The sequence below is a fragment of the Narcine bancroftii genome, chromosome 6 (assembly GCF_036971445.1).
Source record: "Narcine bancroftii isolate sNarBan1 chromosome 6, sNarBan1.hap1, whole genome shotgun sequence".
Classification (NCBI taxonomy): Eukaryota; Metazoa; Chordata; class Chondrichthyes; order Torpediniformes; family Narcinidae; genus Narcine; species Narcine bancroftii.
The window spans coordinates 69338698-69362701 of NC_091474.1; the positions used below are offsets into that span (position 1 = coordinate 69338698).

Here is a 24004-nt window from a genome sequence, read left to right on the forward strand (position 1 = left end):
ATCTTTGGAGGTAGAATGGAGGTGAAGGCAGTCTGTGAATGTCCAGAGAATTCCACACTGAGAGTATGTGATGCTAATTAAATTGTCATACACATGGTACAATTCAGAATCAGAATTTATTGTCATGAACCTGTCATGAAATTCGTTGACTTGTGGCAGCATTATTGTGCAACATTTACGTAAACCACTTTACAAAATAAATATCGTGCACGAAAAGTCAAAGTGAGGCCGTGCCTTGGGTTCATTGATCATTCGGGAATCTGATGGTGGCGGGGAAGAAGCTGTCCTTGTGCTGCTGAGTGCTCGTCCTGAGGTTCCTGTACCTTTTCCCCGACGGCTGCTGACTGAAGAGGGCATGGCCCGAGGATAGAGGCTGCTTTATTAAGACCCCGCCTCATGTCGATGCCCTCGATGGAGTGAAGTCTGGTGCCTGTGATGTCACAGGCCGAGTTGACAACCCTCTGGAGTTTATTCTTATCCTGAGAGTTGGCGCCTCCATACCAGGCAGTGAAGCAACCAACCAGAATGCTCTCCACGTCACCCCTGTAGAAGTTTACGAGAGTCTTCAGTGACAAACCGAATCTCCTCAAGCACCTCACGAAGAATAGCCACTGGGGAGTCTTCTTCATGATGGCCTCACAATGCCCACGTGCATCAAATTTCTCACTTGCTGCAGCTGAAACAGTACTTTGTAAATTGTCTCTGGTTATTATATGGGGTTTTTCCTTTTCTCTGAAGACAATGAGGACCATAAACCATGGTGTCTAATAACTGCCAGAGCAAGAGCGTAATGTCTGTCTCTGCTCTGTTAAATGATTTAAACTTTCATTCTGTCATGCAGATTTGGAGATTGTTTTATTAAGCACCTTCCCTCTGCCAACTGCAACACCAAGGACCTCCCAGTATCCAATTCTACCCCCATTCCTTGACTGGCATGTTTGTCCATGGCTTCAAGCACTGCCAAACCCAGGTCACCCACAAACTGAAAGAACAACACTTCATTTTCCAACTGGGCATTCTCTAAGTATATGGTGTTAACATCGACATCTCCATTTTCCAGTAAGCCTCAGCCCAAATCTCTCTCTTCCTATTCACTTCTCCTTTCTTCCCATTCTCCAACCCCTTCCCTTCCTCTCCTATCTGAGAGCTACCCTCACCCCCTTCTCTGTTCGCCTCAATTTTTTTTCTCTTCTACCCTCCCTCCTTTATCAACTTTTTTATTCAGGTGCCTTTCTGTTTTTGCTTGTACCTGATGAAGGGCTCAGGCCTGAACCTTCTGTTCTCTTGTACTTCCTATGGGCTGTGGTTGACCTGCTGAGTTTCTCTAGCTCATTGTGTATAGCATTTGCAGGTAGTCCTGGAGGAGAGTTATGGTGAGCATAGTACGTGGAGATTTGTACATGGTGATTCACAGATTCTAATCAGATCTAAAATTGATCCAAGTTCTGTGCTTATCTGCAGCTAATGAAACAGCCAGTGCAAATTTTGTATCCCAGTCGAAAGATTTCACTTTGTGGTGACTTGGGCTTCAAACCATTGCATGACCCTGCAATGTCTGTTCTTTTTTTTTTAAAAAAAAAGCTGTTCCCCTCAGAAGAAGATGATCAGGAAGAAACTTCTGTGATTCCAGCACTTTTGAGACCCAAGAGTGCTTGGCGAGAGAATTTCAACCGGTATTCTCAGTGTATCTCTGTGTTGGCCCCCGTGGCAAGATGTGTTTTCAATCTGGACCCAACATAGATGAATTATTTCTGCAGAGAGGAATATCATTATTCGCACACATTTGGAGAAGGAGGTGTTCCCCAGTGGAGTGCAGAATACTGGGTAATGGATAGGCAAAACTGAGGCTTCACATGGGTCTCCAGAGTTAATAAGCCATGGTTAAAAGAGAAGTGCAAACCTAAATGTTCAAAGCTGCTAAGAAATATGTTTTTCTGTTGGAAGAAGATATGATGGTAAAGATTTTTAACTCCCTGAATATCTGCTTCCAGTGTGAAACTTCGAAGCACATTTGCAAAGAATCTTATTTCCAGCAGTTTTAGAGTGGCAGTGCAGGTAGTTGAGAGAAAAGCCTTTACCCCCAACTGTTTATTTGTAATTCTGCTTGTGCACTAAATATTATTAGTGCTTCTGTAAAACATCATCACACAAATTTGAAGATGACTGATCCATTAGAAAAGGGGACTTTGATGAGTTAGCTCGCTGTTAACTCAAGCAATTTAAGGGCCGGCAATTTTGCTCCTGACATTGCGGTAGCTGTTGGTCACCAGAGGGGAGGGTTTCCAAACAGGAAAATCACTAGTTGGTGATTTCCTCCTGTTTTGAAGCAGACTGCGCCTGTTTCCTGGCCAAAATGAGAAAGTTAAGTTCAGGAAATAAATTAATCAGAGAACAAAGTGTTTTTTTATTTGCACATGGGTAATTGCATTAGAAGTCGGCAAAATTAATTATTTATATGCCACACGATCAATACTTCTCACATTTGAAGATCAATAATTAATTCATGCATGTTCTTCTGTTCTGCTCCAAGGTTTGTTTGCTATTCTGCCCAAAAATCTGATGATGAGCGCAAATCCAGAACAACAAGAATTGCTGAGCCACACGAGTAGATTTACACTTCCTCAACCACAATTCCGCAGTACTTGCACGTTACGTATACTTTAGTTTTCTGGATAGGAGAGTGAGGCAGAAGATAGGATTATTGCTCAGCTTCAGGAGGAAAAATAACTGCGGACAAAATACAAGAGGAATTCTCAGATGTATCCTCCAAACAGGTGGTATTCTAGTCTTCTGAATTTACAGTTTTAGTTTGTAGAAAAACAGAAGATTACAAACAGTCTGATAAATGATTTATTTCCGATCAGTATTCATAAGATGTTTGTATATTTGTTTCGGTCATATGTCATCTGAAATGCATAATGTAGAGTTCAGAAGGCAACCGCTGTGAAAAATATCTCATTGTGCAAAAAGGTTGATGTTATGCATTTCTGGAACATGATGGATGAGCAGTTGTATGATGAACGAAGATTCCACAACTGAAGGACCCAACGTGTGCCTGATGGAGAACCTTATTGCTCACGATCGATAAGAGTGAAAGGTGGTAGAGAAAATTTACAAGGATGTTTGCCGGGACTTGAGCTGAGTTACAGGGAAAGGTTAAACAGGGACTTTATTTCCTGGAGTGTTGGAGCATTGGAGAAGTTGAGAGAGTGCACAAAATTATAAGGGCTATAGATTGATAGGCTTTTTTTTCCACTGAGGTTAGGAGAAACAAGGGTGAAAGGTGAAATGTTTAAAGGTAATGAGGAGGAGCTTCTTCTCACAGAGTGGTGAGAGTGTCACACGAGATGACAGCTGAATTTGGTGATTGTAGCCTCAATTATGAAATTTAAGAAAAGTTTGGATAGGAGGGGTGTGAAGGCCTATGGTCCCAGATGCAGCTCAATGGGACAAGGCAGAATAATAGTTGGGCACAGACAAGATGGGCTGAAGGGCCTTTCTCTGTGCAGCAGTGTTCTCTGGTTCTAAGCCTGGGTATCAGTGTGGTGATGGCGTGTGTGGTGCGTGATCAGTGGTCGGGAATTCATGAATAGTGCATCTCTTTTCTACTGATATGAACTTGATGTGAATGCAGCTCTCAGGTAGGAAATTCTAGGATGTACATGTACATTCACTGAAATATTCAATTGGTATTGGAAATGTGCTTTAGAATACCCCAGGAACCTGTTTAGGAGATTCTTTGAAACGGTAAGCTTTACTTGAAATGAAAATAACAAATGTCTAACCGTTACTTTTGACCTGAAGAACATAACACAATAATATTTAATAATAATAATAATATTATAATTCATTAAGTCACTTCCATTTTCTGAATCCATGGGCACTATCTTTGTGGTACGCACAGCAAAACTGTGGACGGGTGTATCCCAAGTTGTAAGTCCGCACATTGATTAAGAAATCAGCCCTTTTTTCCATTGAACAGAGGTCTAGGAACAGCAGAGTTGTACCCACTCAGTTATCCCACGTCAGTTCCTTCTCTCTTCATTTCCACCTTCTCTCAACATCACCACCTCCAGCAGGCCATCCTTTTCCTCTGTAACCCTTCTATGTGAAGGTCTGTCGGGAGGGTCATGGCCAACTGAGGACCAATTAAAACTGAAAGCCACTTCACCACCAAGCTATCCCTAAATCTCTGCCACTAATCAACAGTAGTCTCATGGGCAAGCATTTGGCTTTCAGTTCTGATTGTTTCAAATCTACAAAAGGGCCTGGATATATTTCTGCGTGAATATTGAGTAGCGCTCAAGAATTAAATTTATTTACAGCACAGTAGAAGCAGAATCCAGCTAATTAAACCTGTGCCTTCCAATTTCAAACATATTATCCTACAACCTCATACATTTTGAAGAGTGGGGGGAAAATACAGGCAGACATGAGAGAACGTACAAACTCCTTACAGACAGTACTGGATTTGAACCTGGTAGTTGGTGCTGTATGAGCATTGCATTAAACACAGCGCAAACAGTGTTGCCAAAGAAGTAAATGATTATCTGCAGAATCTTTAGAACAACGTCTTTAACTGAAGACAATTTCCTCCAAATATACAAAAGCTGGGCAAAAGGCGATCTAATAGTGCTGAACAAAATCAAGGTGAAAGCATAAAATGTTTGCAAAGGGAGAAGCCTTCTTGAGGGTGAAGTAAATTTTCAGAAGGCAGTAAAGAAGCAAAACATTGACAAGGGAACGTGGAAGATGAGCGTAACCCAAAGTTGAGAATCACTGCTCTAGACCCAATTGTTACTGCAATATTTGGCTTGAGAAAAATTGTTATTGGCCCATTTCCTTTGGAGTCCTGAAATGGTGCACAGAACGAATCAATGAGGGATGATTAAAGCAGTGGTTTTCAACCTTTTTCTTTCCACCCATATCCCACCTTAAGTGATCCCACAGAATACCTGTAGCCGAAGGATTACTTAAAGTGGTATGCGAATGGAAAGAAAAAGGTTGAGAACCACTGGTGTAACCAGCCTAGGTGATGCACTTTGGGAAGTCCAAGTGGGAAGTGTGCCAGAAATGGCAGGACCCTTGGGGCTATTGATGTAGAGCAGATCTTGGGGTGCAAGCCCATACATTTCTGAAAGTGGCAACACGTGGACGCACAGGAAGACATCTGATATGCTTGCCTTCATTGGTCAGGGTGCAGAAGATGTTCACCAGAATGTTGTTTGTTGCAAAGAGTATTAGCTAAACAGAGAGGTGAGACAGACTGGCATTGCTTTCTCTGGAATGTCAGAAGTTAAGAGGTGACCTGATGGAACTTTATTAAATTATGAGAAATGCAGATTGGTATTGGAATTTTTACCATTGATCCAGTGGGCATACATTTAAGAGGGAGAAAGTTCAGCATCTGAGGAGACAGTGAGCAGCGGCTGCCAGGGGAAATAGTGGATGCAGTTATTGGAGCAGACAGGTGTGTGAATAGGTGGAAAATGGAGGACAAGCAGAGATCTTGTAACTGGCAGGTGAGATTACTCAAAACTGTTATCATGGTAAGTGTAGAAATCTTCATAGAACATAGAACAATACACCACAGTACAGGCCCTTCGGCCCTCAATGTTGTGCCAACCCATATATCCCTTCCTAAAAAATTACTAAACCCACCCTACCCCATAACCCTCTATTTTCCTTCCCTCCATGTGCCTGTCTAAGAGTCTCTTGATTGTAGCCTCAATTACTGCATCTCTGTTTTAAATGGTCATCCTTCAATCTTGAAGTTGTGCCCTCTTATCCAAGCTTCCCTTAACTTTGGAAACAACTTTGCCTCATCTACTCTGGCCAAGCAGTTGAACATACAAATTGCTTCTTAGAAGTCCTCCTTTGCCATTATTCTGAACTTGAAGATTACAGTTCAAGAGCTACAAGACATTCATTGAATGCTAATCCCGTCATTCATAAATCATTCTTGTGAATCTTCTCTTAACCTGCTCCAATGTCAGCACATCCTTTCTGAAATAAAGCACCCAAAACTGTACCCTTAACTCCAAGTGAGGCTTATTCTTGTATCATGTCCCTCTGAATATGAACGCCAACATTGCATTTGCCTTCATCAGCACCGACTCAACCTGAAGGTTAACCTTTCTGGTATGCAGGACGAGGACTCCCCAAGTCCCTTTGCACCTCCAAATTTTGAATTTTTCCCTGAACCAAATATCCATATAATAATCTTTCCTTTTATTCTTTCTACAAAAGTTCACTTTTCAATACACTTGGTGACATTATATTTCATTTACCACTTCTTTGCCCATTCTCTTAATCTATCCAAGTCTCTCGGCAGGCTCTCCATTCCTTCATAACTACCTGATCCTCCACCTGTCTTTGTATTATCTGCAAACTTTGCCACAAAAGCCATTTATTCCACGGTCCAAATCATTAACATACAACCTAAGAAGATGTGGCCCCAACCCTCTCCTCTGTGGAACCCACTGGTAAGCAGTAGCCAACCAGAATAGGGTCCCTTTATTCCCACTCTCTGTTTCCTGTGGATCAGCCAATCCTCTACCAATGCTAGATTTTCTTGTAATTCCATGTTATGCAAGTATTTCCCCACCCACACAATCTCTGTGTCTCATCGTGCAATCAGAATGTCCTCAGGGCAACATGCCCTTTCACCAATTTTCTTGCCAGCAGTAAACTTATATATCTTACACTCTAGTCCTTTCAAGTCATTCATATAAATGAAACCAATCCCTGGGGTACAGCACTTATTATATCCTACTCACTGGGGGGGGGGGGGGAAATACCCCAATGGTTGTCACTCTCTGTATGTAGTGCATTAAACAATTTGATCCATGAGAACACACCTCCAATACCATGAACTTTAAACTGAGCACCAATGTTGATGGCTATAAAATGTCAACATTGCACAAGCTTCAATGAAGAGTCCGCATCATAGAAGGAAGGCCACTGGAGATTATTGGGCCTGGAGACCTCCCGCAGTGATGACCTGTGGATCAGATGATTCATCTCCACCAGCCACAACCATTTACCTTTGTGTAAAGTTCTGCTCCAGCTGCTGGTGTGCTTTGCCAATGCCTTGACCAGGGTTCCCTGTTGTACACTCAGTCCAATGTTGCTGCCCTGATCTGTGAGAGAGTGGTTCTCATCTCATCCCTTGCTTTCAGCCCTGAGAAACCGGGTCATTGATGTGAAACCCGACATGGGCAGGCTGATGCACTTGATAACATGGTGGGTGATGACTTCCATTATTGAGTTTGTCGTCAACAGTCAGCTGAAGAGGTCAGAATGTGCCAGAATGTAGTTGCCCTTTATGTGAGCAGGATATACCAGAGTGATTTTATTTTCCAAGAGCAGGTAAATGCCAGCGTAGTAGCTTTATTGGACAGCTAGACTGGGCATGCAACTAGTTCTGGAAAGCAGGTCTTTAGTACTACAGCTTTGCTGGATAAACTGTTTTCAAATATTTGTTCGTGTCATGTGGAGTGAGTCAAATTGCTTCAAAATTGGCTTATTTAATTCAATGGATCTTTGAGAAAGTAGGATGGACGAGACCTTTACCATTGGTGTTGAGCTCTTCTATCTTCTTGGATGTGGATGCTCTTGAAGATGATATTGTCTCACACACACAATGACAATGTAGAGATGCAATGAAATTCTTGTGCAGGTGCACAGGTTTTGGAGCCATTTTCTCCTGTGAGGTGTTTAAGTGTGCAGTGCTTTTCATAACTGGATGTGATGGACCTGCAGACCTACCATGACATGCATTGGCTTTGATTTTGCTGTTTACATCACAGGTAATCCCATGCTTCAACCTTACTCAGCTGGCATCCCACTTTTCTTAGTTCTTGCTCAGCTGCTGCCTTCTCTGCGAATCTCCTGGTTGCTGGTGAAGGCAGAGTGAGGGACCAACCAGGCAGTGAGACCAACATTTATAGTGGTTCGTCAATCCTTTGCTCCTGATCGCCCATGGCATATTAAAAGGGTCCAGCTTTGTGTTCCTTTGAGTCTCAGTTACGTACTAAACCAGCAATTGGTAATAGTCAAGACAACTGGTATTTTCAAAATCAATATTTTTATTATAAAATTATTAATAACATAAAACTTCTCACTTAACTCTAAACTTTAACATATCCCCACTAGGTGCAAGTGTGTATATATGTGTGTGTGTGTTGAAACCCAAACCATTACAGTTTAAACTTGTTTCTGAAGAGATGATTTTAAAGTTCAGAAAGCTTTTGTGTTGAAACTTAAAAGTCTTTACTATTGTTCAAAAGCAATTATGGAGTATGTGTGAGGCATCATATTTCTTTAAATTGTTGCTCAAAAGCAATTATGAAGTATTTTGAAACATCAAGTCACAAAGCCTCTTTAAAACTCATGAATTTCATGTAGAGTAATGTTTAGAGCAATGTTTCTTTATACGAATGATTTTACACATATCTCCCTCTTTTTCATGGAGGTTTCGGTATCTGTGTTCCACACAATGAATCTGAACTCTGCTCAAAGAGTCAGTGAAGTGACTATTTTCTTTCACGATGATTTCACAAACCCAGGCAAGGGTTAAATTAAGTGGCCTCATAGAAAAGGACATGGTTGAGCTGCCCTCTTTATCTTAAAGAGGCAGTCAGAAGTAGGCTTCCTCAGTCAAAAATCCACATTCTGTGTTCTCCTTTGACCAGGAGTAACATGTGACAGTACCTTTTATGATTACTGTACTCCAATACTCACAGGATGGCCAAGCAACTGCTTCTGGTTTCAAAATGTCTCTGGTTTCAGTAATATGTTTCTCGAAAAAGAAGTCTAATCACATGACATGTAACATCATTTCTGTCTTTGAAGTTCATAATGCCACCTTCAAATGTATGAATCGTGAGTCAACAGACTCCGATTTGTCTGCACATCCATCTCTGTTCACTTAGACTAACTTCAAAAGTAAATGAACCATTGTGCTGATCCCATAGCATGTTTACACAATTTCCACCGAACAATTTCCATAGAAAACTGGTCTCTGAGATCTGCCAGCTGCAATTTAAAAGAACTTTCTGAGAGTAATTGTCTTTGTAAAATGCAAATGTCCCTATCTATCCAAAAACTAACTTTACTAAAAATAAATATTTAAGATTTTAACCTAATAATAATAACACAATTCTGCCACACTCACCCATTTTGCACAAATAGTGCCATGCAGGGTCTTCTGGTTGTGACCACAAGAACTGTGGACTGGTCACCAATATTAATGCTGATGAGATAGAAGGTTGCCCAAAGTGCAATCATTATGCCAACCTTCTATGGGAGCTCTATTGAGAGCGTCCTGGCCGGCTGCATCACAGTGCGGTACAGTTGCTGCAGAGAAATGGATCAAAGATCAATCCACAGGACCATAAGAGTGGATCACTGGAGTCTTGTTCCCCCACATCAACATGATCTACCTGGATCATTGTCTAAAGACGGCACACCAAATCATTGAGGTCCCCTTGCACCCTACATCTTTCATCTTCTCCTGTCGGGGAAGAGATCCAGGAGGATCAGAGCCAGCACCACAAGGTTGAGGAACAGCTTCTTCCAATAGACAGTGAAAATGCTGAACCATCAAAGGACCTGCTGCTTGCGCCAACAATCCGAGACCCTTATTTATACAAAACTATTTATTTATTTATATAGATATTACACTTGTTCTGCATTATGTGTCTGCGTGCAAGTTTTATGTCTCTGTGCTTTGCACCGAGGACCGGAGAACGCTGTTTCATTGGGTTGTACTGGTACAATCAGACAACAATAAACTTGCCTTGATAGGTGAGTGCACTGGTTGGAGGTGGGTGGTGAGCACAAGTCAAATTAGTTCATCCCCACTACAGATTCATTCTTAACGTATGGTTTTAAAGTATCATGGTTATTTTCTTTTCATCTCAGCACCAATTTTCAATGCTCATCTCAAATACCCTGATTCTTTTCACAACCAAAACTCTGTCTTGATTATGTTCAACAATTCAACTGATGCGGGAGTTTTGAAGACTCAGGGTGAAGTATTGCCTTCTCATCTCTGACCGAATGGCAGGTGCCAACTTGGAGACTAGCGGCTGGAGGAATTCATTGGGCGAACAGCATCTGTGGCAAGAAAAAGAATTGGCAGTATTTTGGGTCAAAACCCTTGATCAAGGTGAAACATCAAACCTTGTCAAGCCACAGAATTTTGTGTGGTTGAATAGAATCATCTCTTCTAAACACAGTCTGCTTAATCTCTCCCAGTATGTTAAACCTGCCTTTCCAGAAATCAATCTGGTGAGCATTCTCTGTATCATAAATACTGCATATCCTTCCTTCAGAAAACTAACCAGAGCTGCACACAATATTCCAGCTCAATTCTCACCAGCCCTCTCTATAATTGAAGCAAGGTGTCTCCGCCTCAGTACTCAAATCCTATTGCAATGAAGGTCAATATTCAGGTTGTTGATTGCAGATTAACTCTCCGTGATTTTCGTGCTCAGCCCTTGCCTTTCAATCTGCCAGCATTTAACAAATGCCCCATTTTTCTATTGTTAGATGACCCCACCTTTGTATTTCATCTTTAATCAATAACAGGCAAGAAATCGATATTTGTTACTCATGCTTGAAGAGTTGATAAACTAATTGTAGTTGCAGGGTTAATGTAGTGAGCTGGAAACACAATCGCTCCATCAGAATTTGACACAACAATGAATAATGTTTTTGATGGGACTGATTAATCTTTAGAAACTGATAATATTGAAAGATGCTTTACAATGCAACACTGAGCAAAACAATTGCCTTTCTCACATTTCCATAAATCCTTCATTAATCCCATTCATTTTATTCTCCTCACATTCTTATCAGCTGCCCCCGTATCCTCTTGACAATTTTGTGTCAAAAAAAATCACAGAAAACCACAGATGCTGGAATTTTGAGTGAACCAGGAGGAGCTGGAAGGACTCTGAAAGTCAGACAGTATCCATGGAGAGAAATGGACAATGTTTCAGGTGGGGACACTTTTCGAGGCCCAAGTAGACGCGAAGTCCATAAAGGTGAGTAGAGGAAAAATGGCTATGGATTACGGTTGGAGTCATGAAAAAGGTGAGGAGATGGTTCAAGGAAAGGATGCATCACTCATCGAACAGCAGCTCAGCAGTTCCTCTGAGTTATCCATCAAATCCTACGCAAGTCATTCCTCTCTCTCTCTCTCAAGCAGTGTTTTGCTCTCACACTGGAAATCTGAAGCTAAATACATTCGGTTGGAGGACGTCTTCATGAAGTGCCTGAGATGTCAAGCATTCATTTTCTCCCACTGATGCTGCTTGACCCACCGTGTTCCTCCAGCAGGTTGTGCTTCAGCCTAGAGACACTGTCTCACAGCACCAGTGGCATCTGGTGCAGTTTGTGACCTGGTGGGTTTCCCCAGGTGATCCACTTTGCTCCCAAAGCTGTGTGGGTTGGCCAGTTATTTCACCATTGTAAATTGCCTCTTGTGCGTAGATGAACATTACAATCTGGGGGCAGATGATGAGTATGTGAAGAGAAGAAAATAATTGGAGTTAATGCAGGATGAATGTAAATGGCTGACTGCAATCGGCCTGTTTGTGTGCTGTGCAACTCGATCATTTCCCTTCATTGCATTTTCCCATTTATCAATTATTGGTGAATATACCTTCAATGAATTGGTTTTGTCAGTTTAGTTTCTTGTCACATGCTCAGAGATGCACTGAAAATCTTAGTTTTGACCACATTTGTTGTGTCAAATTTTGTAGGCAGGATTTATATATTTGCAGGCAAGTGTGACAAAATGGCTGTCACCTGGAAACTCATCACAACATTTCATCCAAGTGTATGCTGGGGTCTGAACGAATGCCAGTGTTATATTTTCTTCCCAATCCTGGCATTTTAAAACTAATAGATGCCTTTATTGTCACCGAAATATATTCCTGTCCCACAGGTCCACATACCTTCCACCACCACTTGGGTAGTTTGTTGCATGAGCCCAACGACCTTTGAATGAAAACTATCCCCTCAAATCCCTGCTAAATCCTTCCCCCCCCCCACCATAGTTGTGCCCCCAATCAAGGAAACAGACTCTCATTGTTCATCTTATCTATGTCCCTCGTGATTTTATAGACCTGAATAAGAACTCCTCTCAACCTCTGTTCCAAGGAAAATGGCTCAAGGTTCCTTTTATTGTACCATAATTACACATAAAAATATAATATACATGTTGTACTCCAAATTTTGTCTGTCATAAGACAAAAGAAAGAGTCACCATGAGCATTGCTCGATCCCCCAACAATAAGAGAAAGAGAAGCAAAGGAGAGTTCCTTCAGAATGACTGTGGATTTGCCTCTGCAGCCACGCAAAATCCTATTCAATCCATTGGCAACTTGAGCTCCAGAGGTAAACGTCTGATACGATCAGGAATAATTCACAGTCCAAAGCCCTTCAGGAGCATTCTTTGCTCCCAGCGCCCCCTTGAATCCCACTTTCGATACCTTATCCCCAGTTTCCAGCTGCCCACAAGGGTCCTTTGGCTACCAGTGTGGGCACTTCATCCGCTGAGGCCCTCACTGGATTTCCACTATTGTCGCATTCCCTGCAGGATCATCTCCCATGCTTTTTCTCAGCAAGGTGGTTGTTCTCCCTTTTTCTGGTCCCCCGGAGTCTGCAACCCTTGTGGTACGCTGCCCTGCGCAGGTGTCATCATCTTGGGCACCCACCTCTGTGGTTGCAAGATTTAAAAAAAAAACATTTGGCTCTTCTAACAGGCCATTTAAAGTGTGGGTATGGCACCATCGGCATCACAACTGGGCAGGAGGACCCTGTGGAGCAGCACTGAGTCTCTGCTCCCTGCTCCCCTGGGTCCATTATAGCAGCTCCAGCAACGCCACCATGTTTTGGGCTGTCTCTTGTGATAACTCAGCTTTCTTAATCCTGACAAAAACACTGTAAGCCTCTTCTGGGTCCTTTCCAACTTTATAGTATCCTTCTGAGAGCTGGACAACCATAAATTCATGCAATATTCCACGTGTCCTCACCAACGTCTTGTATAACTTCTTCGTGACATCCCAACATTTGAACATCAATGCCCTGCCCAATGAGCACAAGCATCCCAAATGTTCTTTACTTCTGCTATGTACTTTCACCCCCTAAGTCTCTCTGCTTAGAGAACATTCTTTAGGACACTGCCTTAACAGAGTAAGTCCTGCCCTGAGTCGATTCAGCTAAATGCAGTAGCTTACACTTCTTCAAGATTAATTGCATCTGCCATTTCTAAGCCCAGTTCTCCATCTGGTCTGGAACCCATTACAGATCCAGGTCGCCTTCTTCGCTGCCCACCATATCACATTTCCTCGCACCTTCAGCAAATTTATTTGCCTTGCCACAAACATCCTTGTCCAAATCATTTATGTATATTGCAAAATGTCGTTGTCCTAGTACCAAATCCTGAGGCACTGCACATGATCTTCCAGTTTGAAAAACTGCTCTCGACAACCATTTTTAAAGATCCAATTGTCTAGGTGGCCTCCTATCTCCTGTGCCGTAACCTTTCAGACCAACCTCCCATGCTCAAAAGTTTTTTTCTGAAATCGATAGAAAGAACATCAATTGCCTTGCCCTGGCCTACCCTTTGTTACCTTGCGAGCAACAAAGTGCATGCAAAAATTTTATGAGCACAATCCTTAGCTATAATCAGTGATGGAAAATTGTTGCAATACATTTTTAAGCACAAGTACAATTCTTCTAAGTTTTTGCAGGTTTTGATGCCAGTGGATAGTGAATTCAGCTTCAGCAATGCTTTTATTGATGTGTAATTCTGGTAGCAAGGGGTTAATCTCAATGCGAGATGATCAGCACTGCGGGAAAAAGGCTCATTGGACCAATGAAGTTTGATTCCTTAAATACTGGATATCAATTGCAATCTCAAAGAAGGTTGCACACCCTTCCTAAGTGCTCATATACTGAATGAGCACTCAGGTAGACCTCTTCCCCGTTCCTGGTCTTTAAAAATGCATGTTTTCTGAAGATCCATTGTGTACGTCTCATTTAGCACCTGTGAGGCTGACATGTGTTTAATCATTTGTTTCCCTCATCACATAAATCTGCTGTAATCTAATTAAGTCCTAATTTTTGATTTGAAAAGAAAGTCGGCAGAAACTGGGTTCAAGTGCAATACACAAGCATGCTGGAGATACTCAGCAGGTCACTCCTGCGATTGCAGCGACCTCCCAGTTGCCAACCATTCCAATTCCACACCTTATTCCCATATCAACATGTCTGTCCGCAGCCTCATTCTTGGCCAACCTGAGGCTGCCTGCAAATTCAAGGAAGAACGCCTGATATTCCCCCTCAGCAGTTATATTCCAGACCACATTGACATCGTCTTCTCCACTTTCCGTTAATCCCCTCACCCAAGTCTTTCTTTCCCTCTCTGATACGCACCATCAATGACTCCAAAGGCTGAGTGAGGAACGATGGATTTTAGCTGTCCCAACTCCATGTGCTCGAATGGATGCAAGGAGCCAGAGAGGTCGACCTTTATGGCCAGGCCTCAGGGGGAGGGGTTACAGGGGATCGAGTCATCAGTGGGCGGGCCAGCCACTTATACGCAGAACAGTATATACACATCACCACACTCTCCCTGTTTTCTTTCATCCATCTCCACACCCCATCCCTCCCCAAGCAAAGTGCTACCCTCTCACCAATCCCCGCAGCATTTTTCTTCTCTACTCTCCCTCCTGTATCTATCTATGACCTTTTACCTATTAGCCTGTACTCCTCCCCCCCTCCCCCCCACCCCCTTCCTCACTCTCTCCTCCTTTTTATTCAGGACTTTCTTTGCTTATATCTGACAAAAAGGGCCAAGGTACGAAACATTGGTTATTCTTTACCTCCTATGGATGATGCATGATCTGCTGAGACCTAGTTTTCCCCAGTAGAACTGGGCACTCGATAGAGATATAGTTGTCTGCGTCCCCGAGTAGTGGGCAGCATTTAATTGTGTGGTGTTTTATGATACATCGCATCTCCTGGCAGAAATTACTTTGAAGTTCTTTAGCAGATCCATCTATCTTTTGCTACATGATAAAGCCAGACAGCCTTTGGATTGAATGAAAAGGGCTGAATTTGAATGAATTACCAAGTATCACAGGTCAAAAAATATTTAAATCAGGAATTAAAATTTGAATTCAAATTCAAGTGAGCCTTCAACATAAATTAATAGGTTTGACTTGAACCATATACTTTGCATGTGCTCTCAGTCAGAGTTTGTTCTCATGTGATTTAAGTGAAGTGTACATTAAAAGACAATTTGAATGAAGCAATTTTCAATTCGAAGAATTCAACAATATTGTATTTTTTGACCTGTGACTTAAAAGAAATGTTGGATTTGTAATTGTGTGGGATCTAGAAGCAGATTGAATTTATGGCACAGGACCTGACCTGAATTGGTGATGTGTAACACTTAATATCTGCAGCCTCTGTTTGGCAGTAAATTTCACAGAAGTTTAGAAACTTTTTCATTCTCTCTGTTCAACACAGGCCAGCGATAAAGAACCAGCAGAGCACAAGTCATTTTCAATCCACCTTTGGACTCTCTGTTCTTGCTTTTCCAAATCTTCTTTCTCAGAGCTTCTGCTCTATATTCTTCATGAAAGTTCTGCAAATAGCATGAGTTTGCGATGCTTCAAGCTGATAAATGCTCTTGACTCGATGACGTGTGTCTTGGCCTTTGAAGGAGGAGTCTACAGAGCTACCACTGTCATTTTCCCAGATTCCTTTGATTTTGGAATGGTTTGCACAGTTGACATCGCAGCAAATGTAATCCCATTGGAATTTTTTTTTTAAAAAGAAAGAAAATAGATAACCTAACATCAGAGAGTCCAAAGGTGGATTGAAAATGAAAAAAAAATAAATGTAACATCAAGACAAAGTAACCCAACATTTTATATCCTTCTGGAATAAACAGCTCAACGCCAATTTCACTATTCATCCTTCTGTGATAGAATATTTGGGAGATGTATTGGTAAAATTAGAGTAGGTTACATACATACACACACTTTAAAACAGATTTTATTTGAAATATTGAATTCATATTCAGTGAATTTACAGAAACTACGGAGATTGCTGTGCACATTTCACAAGGAGGTGCTAATTGAAATGACGTCATTAAAGCAACAAGCAAGAGATGCTCTAGCTGTTAAAAGCTCTTTGCAAGAGTTTTTACAAAGTTCACAGAAAGGTCACTCTTGAGTTCTTGTTTACCTAAAGCTAACTGTTTCACCAAGAAGACTAACTCCTATTGTTTGCTGGAGAAGGTCAGGGATTTTACAAGTGGGAGAGTCACATGGACTTTCTGGCAGTTGGAGAGAGAGAGAAGGAGAGAGAGAGAGAGAGAGAGAGACAGCTGAAACAAACAGGAGAAGCTGGTTGGAACTGAAACAAACTCCAGAGAGGCAGATGGCTGGAAATGTTATCTGTCTGAAGTTTCTCTTGGAATAAGTGTAACAGAAAGGAACTCATTGCTGACCTGAAATAAGGAGGTTATCATCTGGAGAACCCTGATGGGGCAAGTTTCATCAGCAAGACATTGAGGTGACTAATGGTGGTACCTCAGTTGTGGAAATCCTGGAACAACAAATCTCTCTCTGCAAACCTTACGAAAACCTTTATGAGTGGTAAACATTTAGCATTCGAGCACCAAAGCCTGGTGAACTTTATTCATGTTAAATCTTGTGCACAGTATAAGAATTGCCTGCAACCAGAGAACTTGGAAGAATGAGAAGTGAGATTGAACCGTGAACCAAAGAATTTTTCTTACATTTACACACACATCACATGCACGTGCGCTTAGAATTAGAAGGGGGTTAAGTTGGGTTTAGTTAATAGAGAGAAGTTAAAGTTTAATTCTGTTTTCTTGTTTAAAGATAATTAAAAACAATTTTTGTTTAAGTAACTACTTGTCCTGGTGAATGGTTATTGCTGTTGGGTTTTAGGGTCCTTTAGGCTCATAACACTTCGAATGAGTTGCACCTGTACAATTGACTTGTGCCTTGCTGATTCGTTATCACTGCACTGTGTGGAACAGAGGAAAAAAAAGTTTCTAAATTTTCTTGAAATTTACTGCCAAACAAAGACTGCAGATATAGGAACAGGGTAGAGCAGGATTTGATTGTGTGGTGTTGTGCGATATATCTCCTCTCCAGGCATTAAAAAAAATGAGAGAATAGATAACCTGACACCAGTGGTAGGGGTAAAACAATAAACAGTGGCAGGGGATATGGTTGTCTGGCTCCCTCTCTTGAATCTGCAACGAAGGATGTGTTAACGAGGCAGTGGGGGGAAAAAATAGTAGGATGGGCTAGGATCGCCGAATTTATGAAACAGAAATCTGTTAGATTTATTTGCAAAAAGCAGAATAATTTAGCAGCAGCCAGTGGATGGGATGTATTTCTGCCTGTTGGGTTGATTGGCAAATCGCTACGCCTCTCAATGAGTGGGGGAATCGGGGGTTGGGGTTTGATGGAAGAATTTCAAAAGCTATTTTAATGTAGAATGGGTGAAAGTGGATGGCTAATGGGTGGAAGGGCTCTAACACCCTCACCCCATCTCTATATAGAGGTTAAGGTCTTCACTTTCTCGTGACATAGTGGAAGCTCTTCAGCCGATTAGGTCCATGATAGCTCTCAGGGAGGAATCCCTTAAGATCCATTAGCTCTACATTTTTTTCCTATGCCCTGGAACCTCCCTCCTCTTTGACTGTTCTCACCCTTCACTGCAACTTACAGTCATCAGTTAAGCCACCAGCACATCACTGAGAAGTGGAAAATCCTGATCACACACAATCATTTGGACTGAGAACACCCATGGTTCGAGTTTATTCTAATCTGATTGCACATATACACCTAGATGAAATGCGATTTCTCCAGACCACAGTGCACACACATACCCAATAGAGAAACCATTAAAAATGACATATACTTTATTATACTTAATAAATTAAAATTAAAATATAGAGATATTTTGGAATAATTTACTTGTTTCAGTTTTAAGAGACCCATGGTTACAGGATACTGTTCACCAATATTGCAGCCTGAGGAAGGAAGCAATTTGAAAGTACAAAGTTCAGATTTATTGTCAATGTTCATGGCATCACATCCAACCTTGTAAGTCATTTTTTTTCTGCAGGCCAGGCAGAATTCCTTCTTATTGGTAATGAAAACTGTAGTCAAGAAAAAGATGCAAATACAAAAGAGAGAAATGTAAAGAAATAAAGTAATGTAATCACACTGCAAATGCAGAAAAAAAAATCAGTTTTTTCCTATTCCGGGCAAAATAAGACCCCTTAAATAAGTTACTGGAGTCTGTTTAGGAACCTGATGGTATCAACTGTTCCTGAACTTGGTGGTATGAGTCTTGTGACATTGTTGCTAACACACCAATGAGAAGAGAGTTTGACCTGGGTGGTGTGGATCCTTGATGATTGCTGCTACTCTCCTACAGCAGTGTTCCACGTCAATGGTGGGGAGAGATTTGCCTGTGACGTACTAGGCCATGTCCATTACCTTTTGTGGAGCTTTCCACTCAGAGGTATTGATGTCCCCATACCAGGCCATGATGCAACTGGTCAGTGCACTTTAGACTACACAACTGTAGGAGTTTGACTAGGTTTCTGTCATCAAAGCCAACCTCCACAAACTCCTGAAGAATTAGAGGTGCTGATGTTATTTCTTCATGATTAGATTAGTGTGATGGGTGCACAACAAGTTCTCTGAGATAGCCACTCCAGCTAATTCAAATTTGCTCACCCTCTCCACCTCTTATCACCCAATAATCTCTGGATTATACACCTCTAGCTTTCCCTTCCTAAAGACTACAATCAGCTGATAGTCCTGATTTTGATGGTCCTGTACCTCCTCTTTGATTGTAGTGTGTCAAAGGATTCTTAATAATTACACTGGATAACAGTTTTTACAGAAGGTGTATGTCCTGAAAAATATTGGGGATGCTGATGGCTTCAAGCTGAACACAAAGATAATTTCAGGTTTGATGTATCACGTAGGAAGTTGAGAAACATTAAATGAACATTTTTTTTTAATTTAACATTTAATCGCATAATGATACTGAGCCAAGCTCCCAGGTTGACTGCGCATGTTGCACAACAAATGTGAGGAGCCCAGGGTTTGTCTTGGTCACCGATTTGATAACCAAAGTGGAGCTCAGTGGCTTTTGTAATAAGTGCAGTCGCGACATTGATGAGACATTTCTGCTGTATTGAGTCTTCCAGAAGACAATAAATGCGATTGTTAAATACAGTCACTTTGTAATTGCCTGAAGACCATGTGCATCAACACGTGTTTAATCTATATCAATGTAATGCACAGCGTCGGTATATGTGAACTGCTTTACAGCCTGTCTACATCTATCCTGACCAGGCGTAAGACAACATTTGTACATCTGCCATGAGTGTGTACCAGCCATGCTTGGACTGAGCAAAACAGCTTGCTTTGTGAGCAATATACTAGTGTCTGAAAATATGATAGGAAATCACAAAAAAAGTGGTTATATCTATATAAAAACTATACATGATAGATAATTTTACATAATTTTAAGGTGAGTTCTGTGATTAGCAGTCCAAAATGCTCAGGATGCAAAGTCTTTGTTGTCCAGTGTTATTTGTACCCCACTGAAGTAACTTTACTGGTGAAAGTTGTCAATGGAGGAAAGGGAGGCCCCAGTTATCTTAGACATTTTGATGAGTCTCTGTGTAGATTTTAGGTCCAATGCTTTGCAGCTAATCTTCCACACAATTAAATGACCAGACAGTCTGCTCTCAATTGTACTCCTGTAAAATGTTGTCAAGATGGGGGCTGGTAGCATTGCCCTCTTCAACCTCCTGAGGAATTGTAGGCAGGGGCGATGAGTGGGTGTTGTGGGTCCAGGATAGGTCATCAGTTGGGGGAGGTGGTCAGGGAGGATCCTGCACTCCTGAAGCAGTGAGACAGGAGCTGAATAGCCATACCACCATGATGCCCCATCAGAATGCAGAACAACTGAGTAATGTACTGCATCAAAACACACACAGAGCTGGAGAAGCTCAGCAGGTCAAGCAATGCCCTTTATGTAGCAAAGGGAAAGATACTGAACCGACATTTCGGGCTTGAGCCTCCTGCCAGCAGGAGTCCGAACAAAAGAGTGGGAGGGAGGAGGGAAGGGGGTTGGAGAGGTAGGAGATGATAGGTGGAGAAAGGAGGGAGAGGACAGCAGCAAATGAGGGGGAGGAGGACTAGCTGGAAGAACTGGACAGGCAGAAAAGGTGAGCAGGTGTAGTGGAAAGCTGTAAAGTGAATCTGGTTGGAGGGTGTCCAGATGGAAAATAAGGAGCGGGCAGACTGGGTGGGTCAGTACATAATGACCGGTGAGAGAATTACAATACATTGTTATGAACATATCACAAAATTTGTTGTTTTGCAGCAGCATCATTTTATATGAGCAAAAAAATATCAACATAAGGCAATGTCTATGGTTCATTGATCATTCAGGAATCTGAAGGCGGAGGGGAAGAAGCTGTTCTTGTGCCACTGAGTGCTCGTCTTTGGGCTCATGTACCTTTTCCCCGATGGTAGCAGAGAGAAGAGGGCCTAGCCTGGGTGGTGGGGGGTCTTTGAGGAGAGAGGCCACTTTATTAAGACACCGCCTCATGTGGATGTCCTCAATGGAATGAAGTCTGGTGCCTGTGATGCCGCAGGCTGAGTTAACAACCCTCTTGCACTTATTCTTGTCCTGAGAGTTGGAACCTCTATACCAAGCAGTGATGCAACCAGCCAGAATGCTCTCCACGGTCTACCTGTAGAAGTTTGAGTCTTTGGTGACATGCCGAATCTCCTCTCACACCTCACAAAGGAGAAGGGAATAGTTTTAAGTTAAAGGCGATCTTTTGGCACAGTGACTAGTGGGAGCCTGGTGTTATGCTGTCCAGAGGACCCCAAAACCAGCAATACATATGCATCACAACACAGGGTTACTTAAACAAAAGTTGTTTTTAATTATAATTGAACAAGAAAACAGAATTAAGCTTTAACTTATTACTTAACCTACTTATTTAATCTATCTACCTACTTAATCCCCCCTCTAATACTAAGCAGAGGTGTATGTAATGTATATTTAAGATTAGAAAAGTTCTTTGGATCATAGTCCAATCTCACTGGTTGCAGGCAATTCTTGTACTGTGCACAGAAGTTTGCATGAACAAAGTTCATCAGTCTCTGGTGCTTAACAGGCAAATGGTTACCACTCAGGAGGATTCTTGCTGGTTTTCAAATAGAGATCCCTTTTCCAGGACATGTGCAACTGATTCCTTCTCAATCAGATTTGCTGACGAAACTTGCCCCCTTCAGGGTTCTCCAGATGATCCTCTTTCTTTCAGGTCACACTGCCAATCTCCTCTGACCAGCAGCATTCCAAAGTTTGCCAGGTTGTCCCTCTGGAACTGATTTCTGTCTCCTCTCTGCTTTACACCCTCCCTCTCTGAGAGCAAAACTGTTCTCCCTGCCTACAAAGATCACATGCTCTCCCAGGCAAGCTGCTGACTTGCTACTTTGTTGCTTCCTGCAAAAAAACATTCTCCAAAAGTCCTGCAAATATTCGGTGTTTTAAAATCTGTGTGTGTGTGTGTGCAAGCTGCTCTAACAATTCCTCCCAAACCACCTCTAAATACTCTGTCACACTGGTGTGTGCTCCAGATGAGGTCATAGAAGCAGATACAACAGCAATGGGGAGAAATATTTATGCAGATGCATGAAGGGACAGGAAATGGAGGGAAACAGACCATATACATGGAGATGGGATTAGATTTGGCTGGCCCTACAATTGGCATAGACATAGTGGGCCAAAGAATGTGCTGTTCTCTTGTATATAACAAAGGTATCAGTTCTTCAAAAGAGAAGGTGTGGGTTGTGTTTTTCAGCAAATGTTCACCTCAGAGCTGTTTAACATTGTGCTTGATATGTGAAGCAGATATTTTGCTTCTAAAATAGAACTAAACCAGAAACGAGAAACCTAAATGATTCTGATCAAAATAATCCCTAAATTTCATGGTTGAGTCAAGATCTTAATTGGTGGAAAGCAAAATGAAGCATCACAATAACTGGTATTGTACTGCACATTCTCCATGGAAGTGTTGCTTTCTGAGAGATAATTACCGGACCTGCTGCTTCATTAATTGAAGGTCAAGTGAACTTAAAATGTCAACATTGCATGAATTTAGGGCTGTCACATCATCACTCAAGCCCCAGAATAATGCACAAAAAGGTGGGAAAAGAAAGAATTTAAGAGCAGAATGAATTAATGTTTGTCTTCATTCTAATGTTCAATGGTGCTGCTTCTTATCACGTCTCTTCTTGTTTTTACTTTTGCAGTGGTCTTTGGGCAATTTGCACATTTTCAGACAGCCGTGAATGACATGGTGGAACTCTTTGATGGGCAGAGTGAGCAAGCCAGACTTCTTGGTTCTCTTTCAGGATCGCACTCCGGTAACAGTTTTAACATTTTCTGATGTGGTGAATGCAGGCTCGATCTTGAGTTTTCAAAATAGATTGGATAGGTACATGGATGGGAGAGGTCTGGAGGCTAACGGAATAGTGGTTGGCACAGAGGAGAAGGGCCGAATGGCCTGTTCTCTGTGCTGTTGTGTTCTGTGGTTCTAACTTTCTAAATTGCTGAAGAAAAATCATAGCATTTAATAACCAATTCACAGTATCTGTAAAATGGTGGAATGCAGATCTGCCTCTCAGATTGTTCCCAAATAAAATGCTCCAGCGACAATCTTGGGAATCGCAACCAGAAAGTTCATCAGTATTTATTTTAGATAGGTACAACGCGATAATATGCTCTTCCGGCCAATGCACTCACGTCACCCTAAATAAACCCATGTGACCAATTTACCCTCTGACCCTGCACGTCATTGAAATATGGTAGGAAACCAAAGCACCAGGGGGAAATCCACACAGGTGTAGGGAGAACATGCAAACTCCTCACAGCCAGCATCAGTGCCAAAACCAGGCCGCTGGCACTGCAATAATATTGTGTTCATTGTTATGCTAACCATTTCACCTCCCACTGTGGAAAGCAGGAGACTTGCTTGCCTCAGCAGGAGGTGGTCTAGGTAACAGAGGGATGAGAAGAAGGGGATGCTGCAATCTCGATGGATCTCAGATAGGAAAGATGTGTTTGGGAAAAGAAAAGGTGAAGAGAACCCTTTCCTACACTCCATTTGATTTTCACATTAATTAATAATCATTTAAAAATGTAGTAAAATGCAGCATTGAAATATTAAGCTGTAATCAACTTGGTCAGTACTGGCACAAATCATACAGAGTGGAAGGGCAGGCTTGAAGGGCCGAATGGCCTTCTAACCTATTTTCACGTGCATCACATGAGAATGAAGAGCTGGAATTTCTGCAGCACATCTTGCAAGCCAAGATGCCAACCTCACCCAGACCCATTTGCTTGTGCTTGGCCCCTTTTCCATCCATGTCCATGTGCAAATGTCTCTTAAACATCGGGTACCCTTTTAATCTTTCACCTCTCACTGCAAATCTTTGCTCTTTGTTTTAGACAGCACCCTCTCTTAATGAACCACATCTTCCTTGCAGTGTGATGGCCAAAACTGCACACAATACTCCAAGTGCGATCTCACAAATATTTTCTAAACATCAGGTTCCTTTTAATTTTTTCCATGCTCACCTAAAGCCTCTGCCCTCTAGTTTAGACTGCATTCCACTCTCAATTAATCACATCTTTCTGAAAGTGTGAGCTCCGATTATCCAAAATCGGATTCTTCAAAATCCTTATTTACCTGAATTTTTTTTTTAATTCAGAGAAATGGGGATATGTGAAATAAATCAGAAATCCTCATTTATCCAAAATTATTTTGGAGCTGACCTGACCAGGGATTTCGGGCTCCAGGGTAGGAACAGGGACCTTGGACTCTCAG

At 41.8% G+C, this 24004-nt stretch overlaps 1 protein-coding gene across 1 annotated transcript in view; it reads left to right on the top strand.

The window, feature by feature from the left end:
- The window catches only part of LOC138736174 (CUB and sushi domain-containing protein 1-like), a 2349200-nt gene that overhangs the window by 1822613 nt on the left and 502583 nt on the right, over nucleotides 1-24004 (top strand). Inside the window, exon 33 of the mRNA XM_069885244.1 lies at nucleotides 22428-22541. Within this exon, the coding sequence (XP_069741345.1) occupies nucleotides 22428-22541 (114 nt within the window). The remainder of the gene's footprint in view (nucleotides 1-22427; nucleotides 22542-24004) is intronic.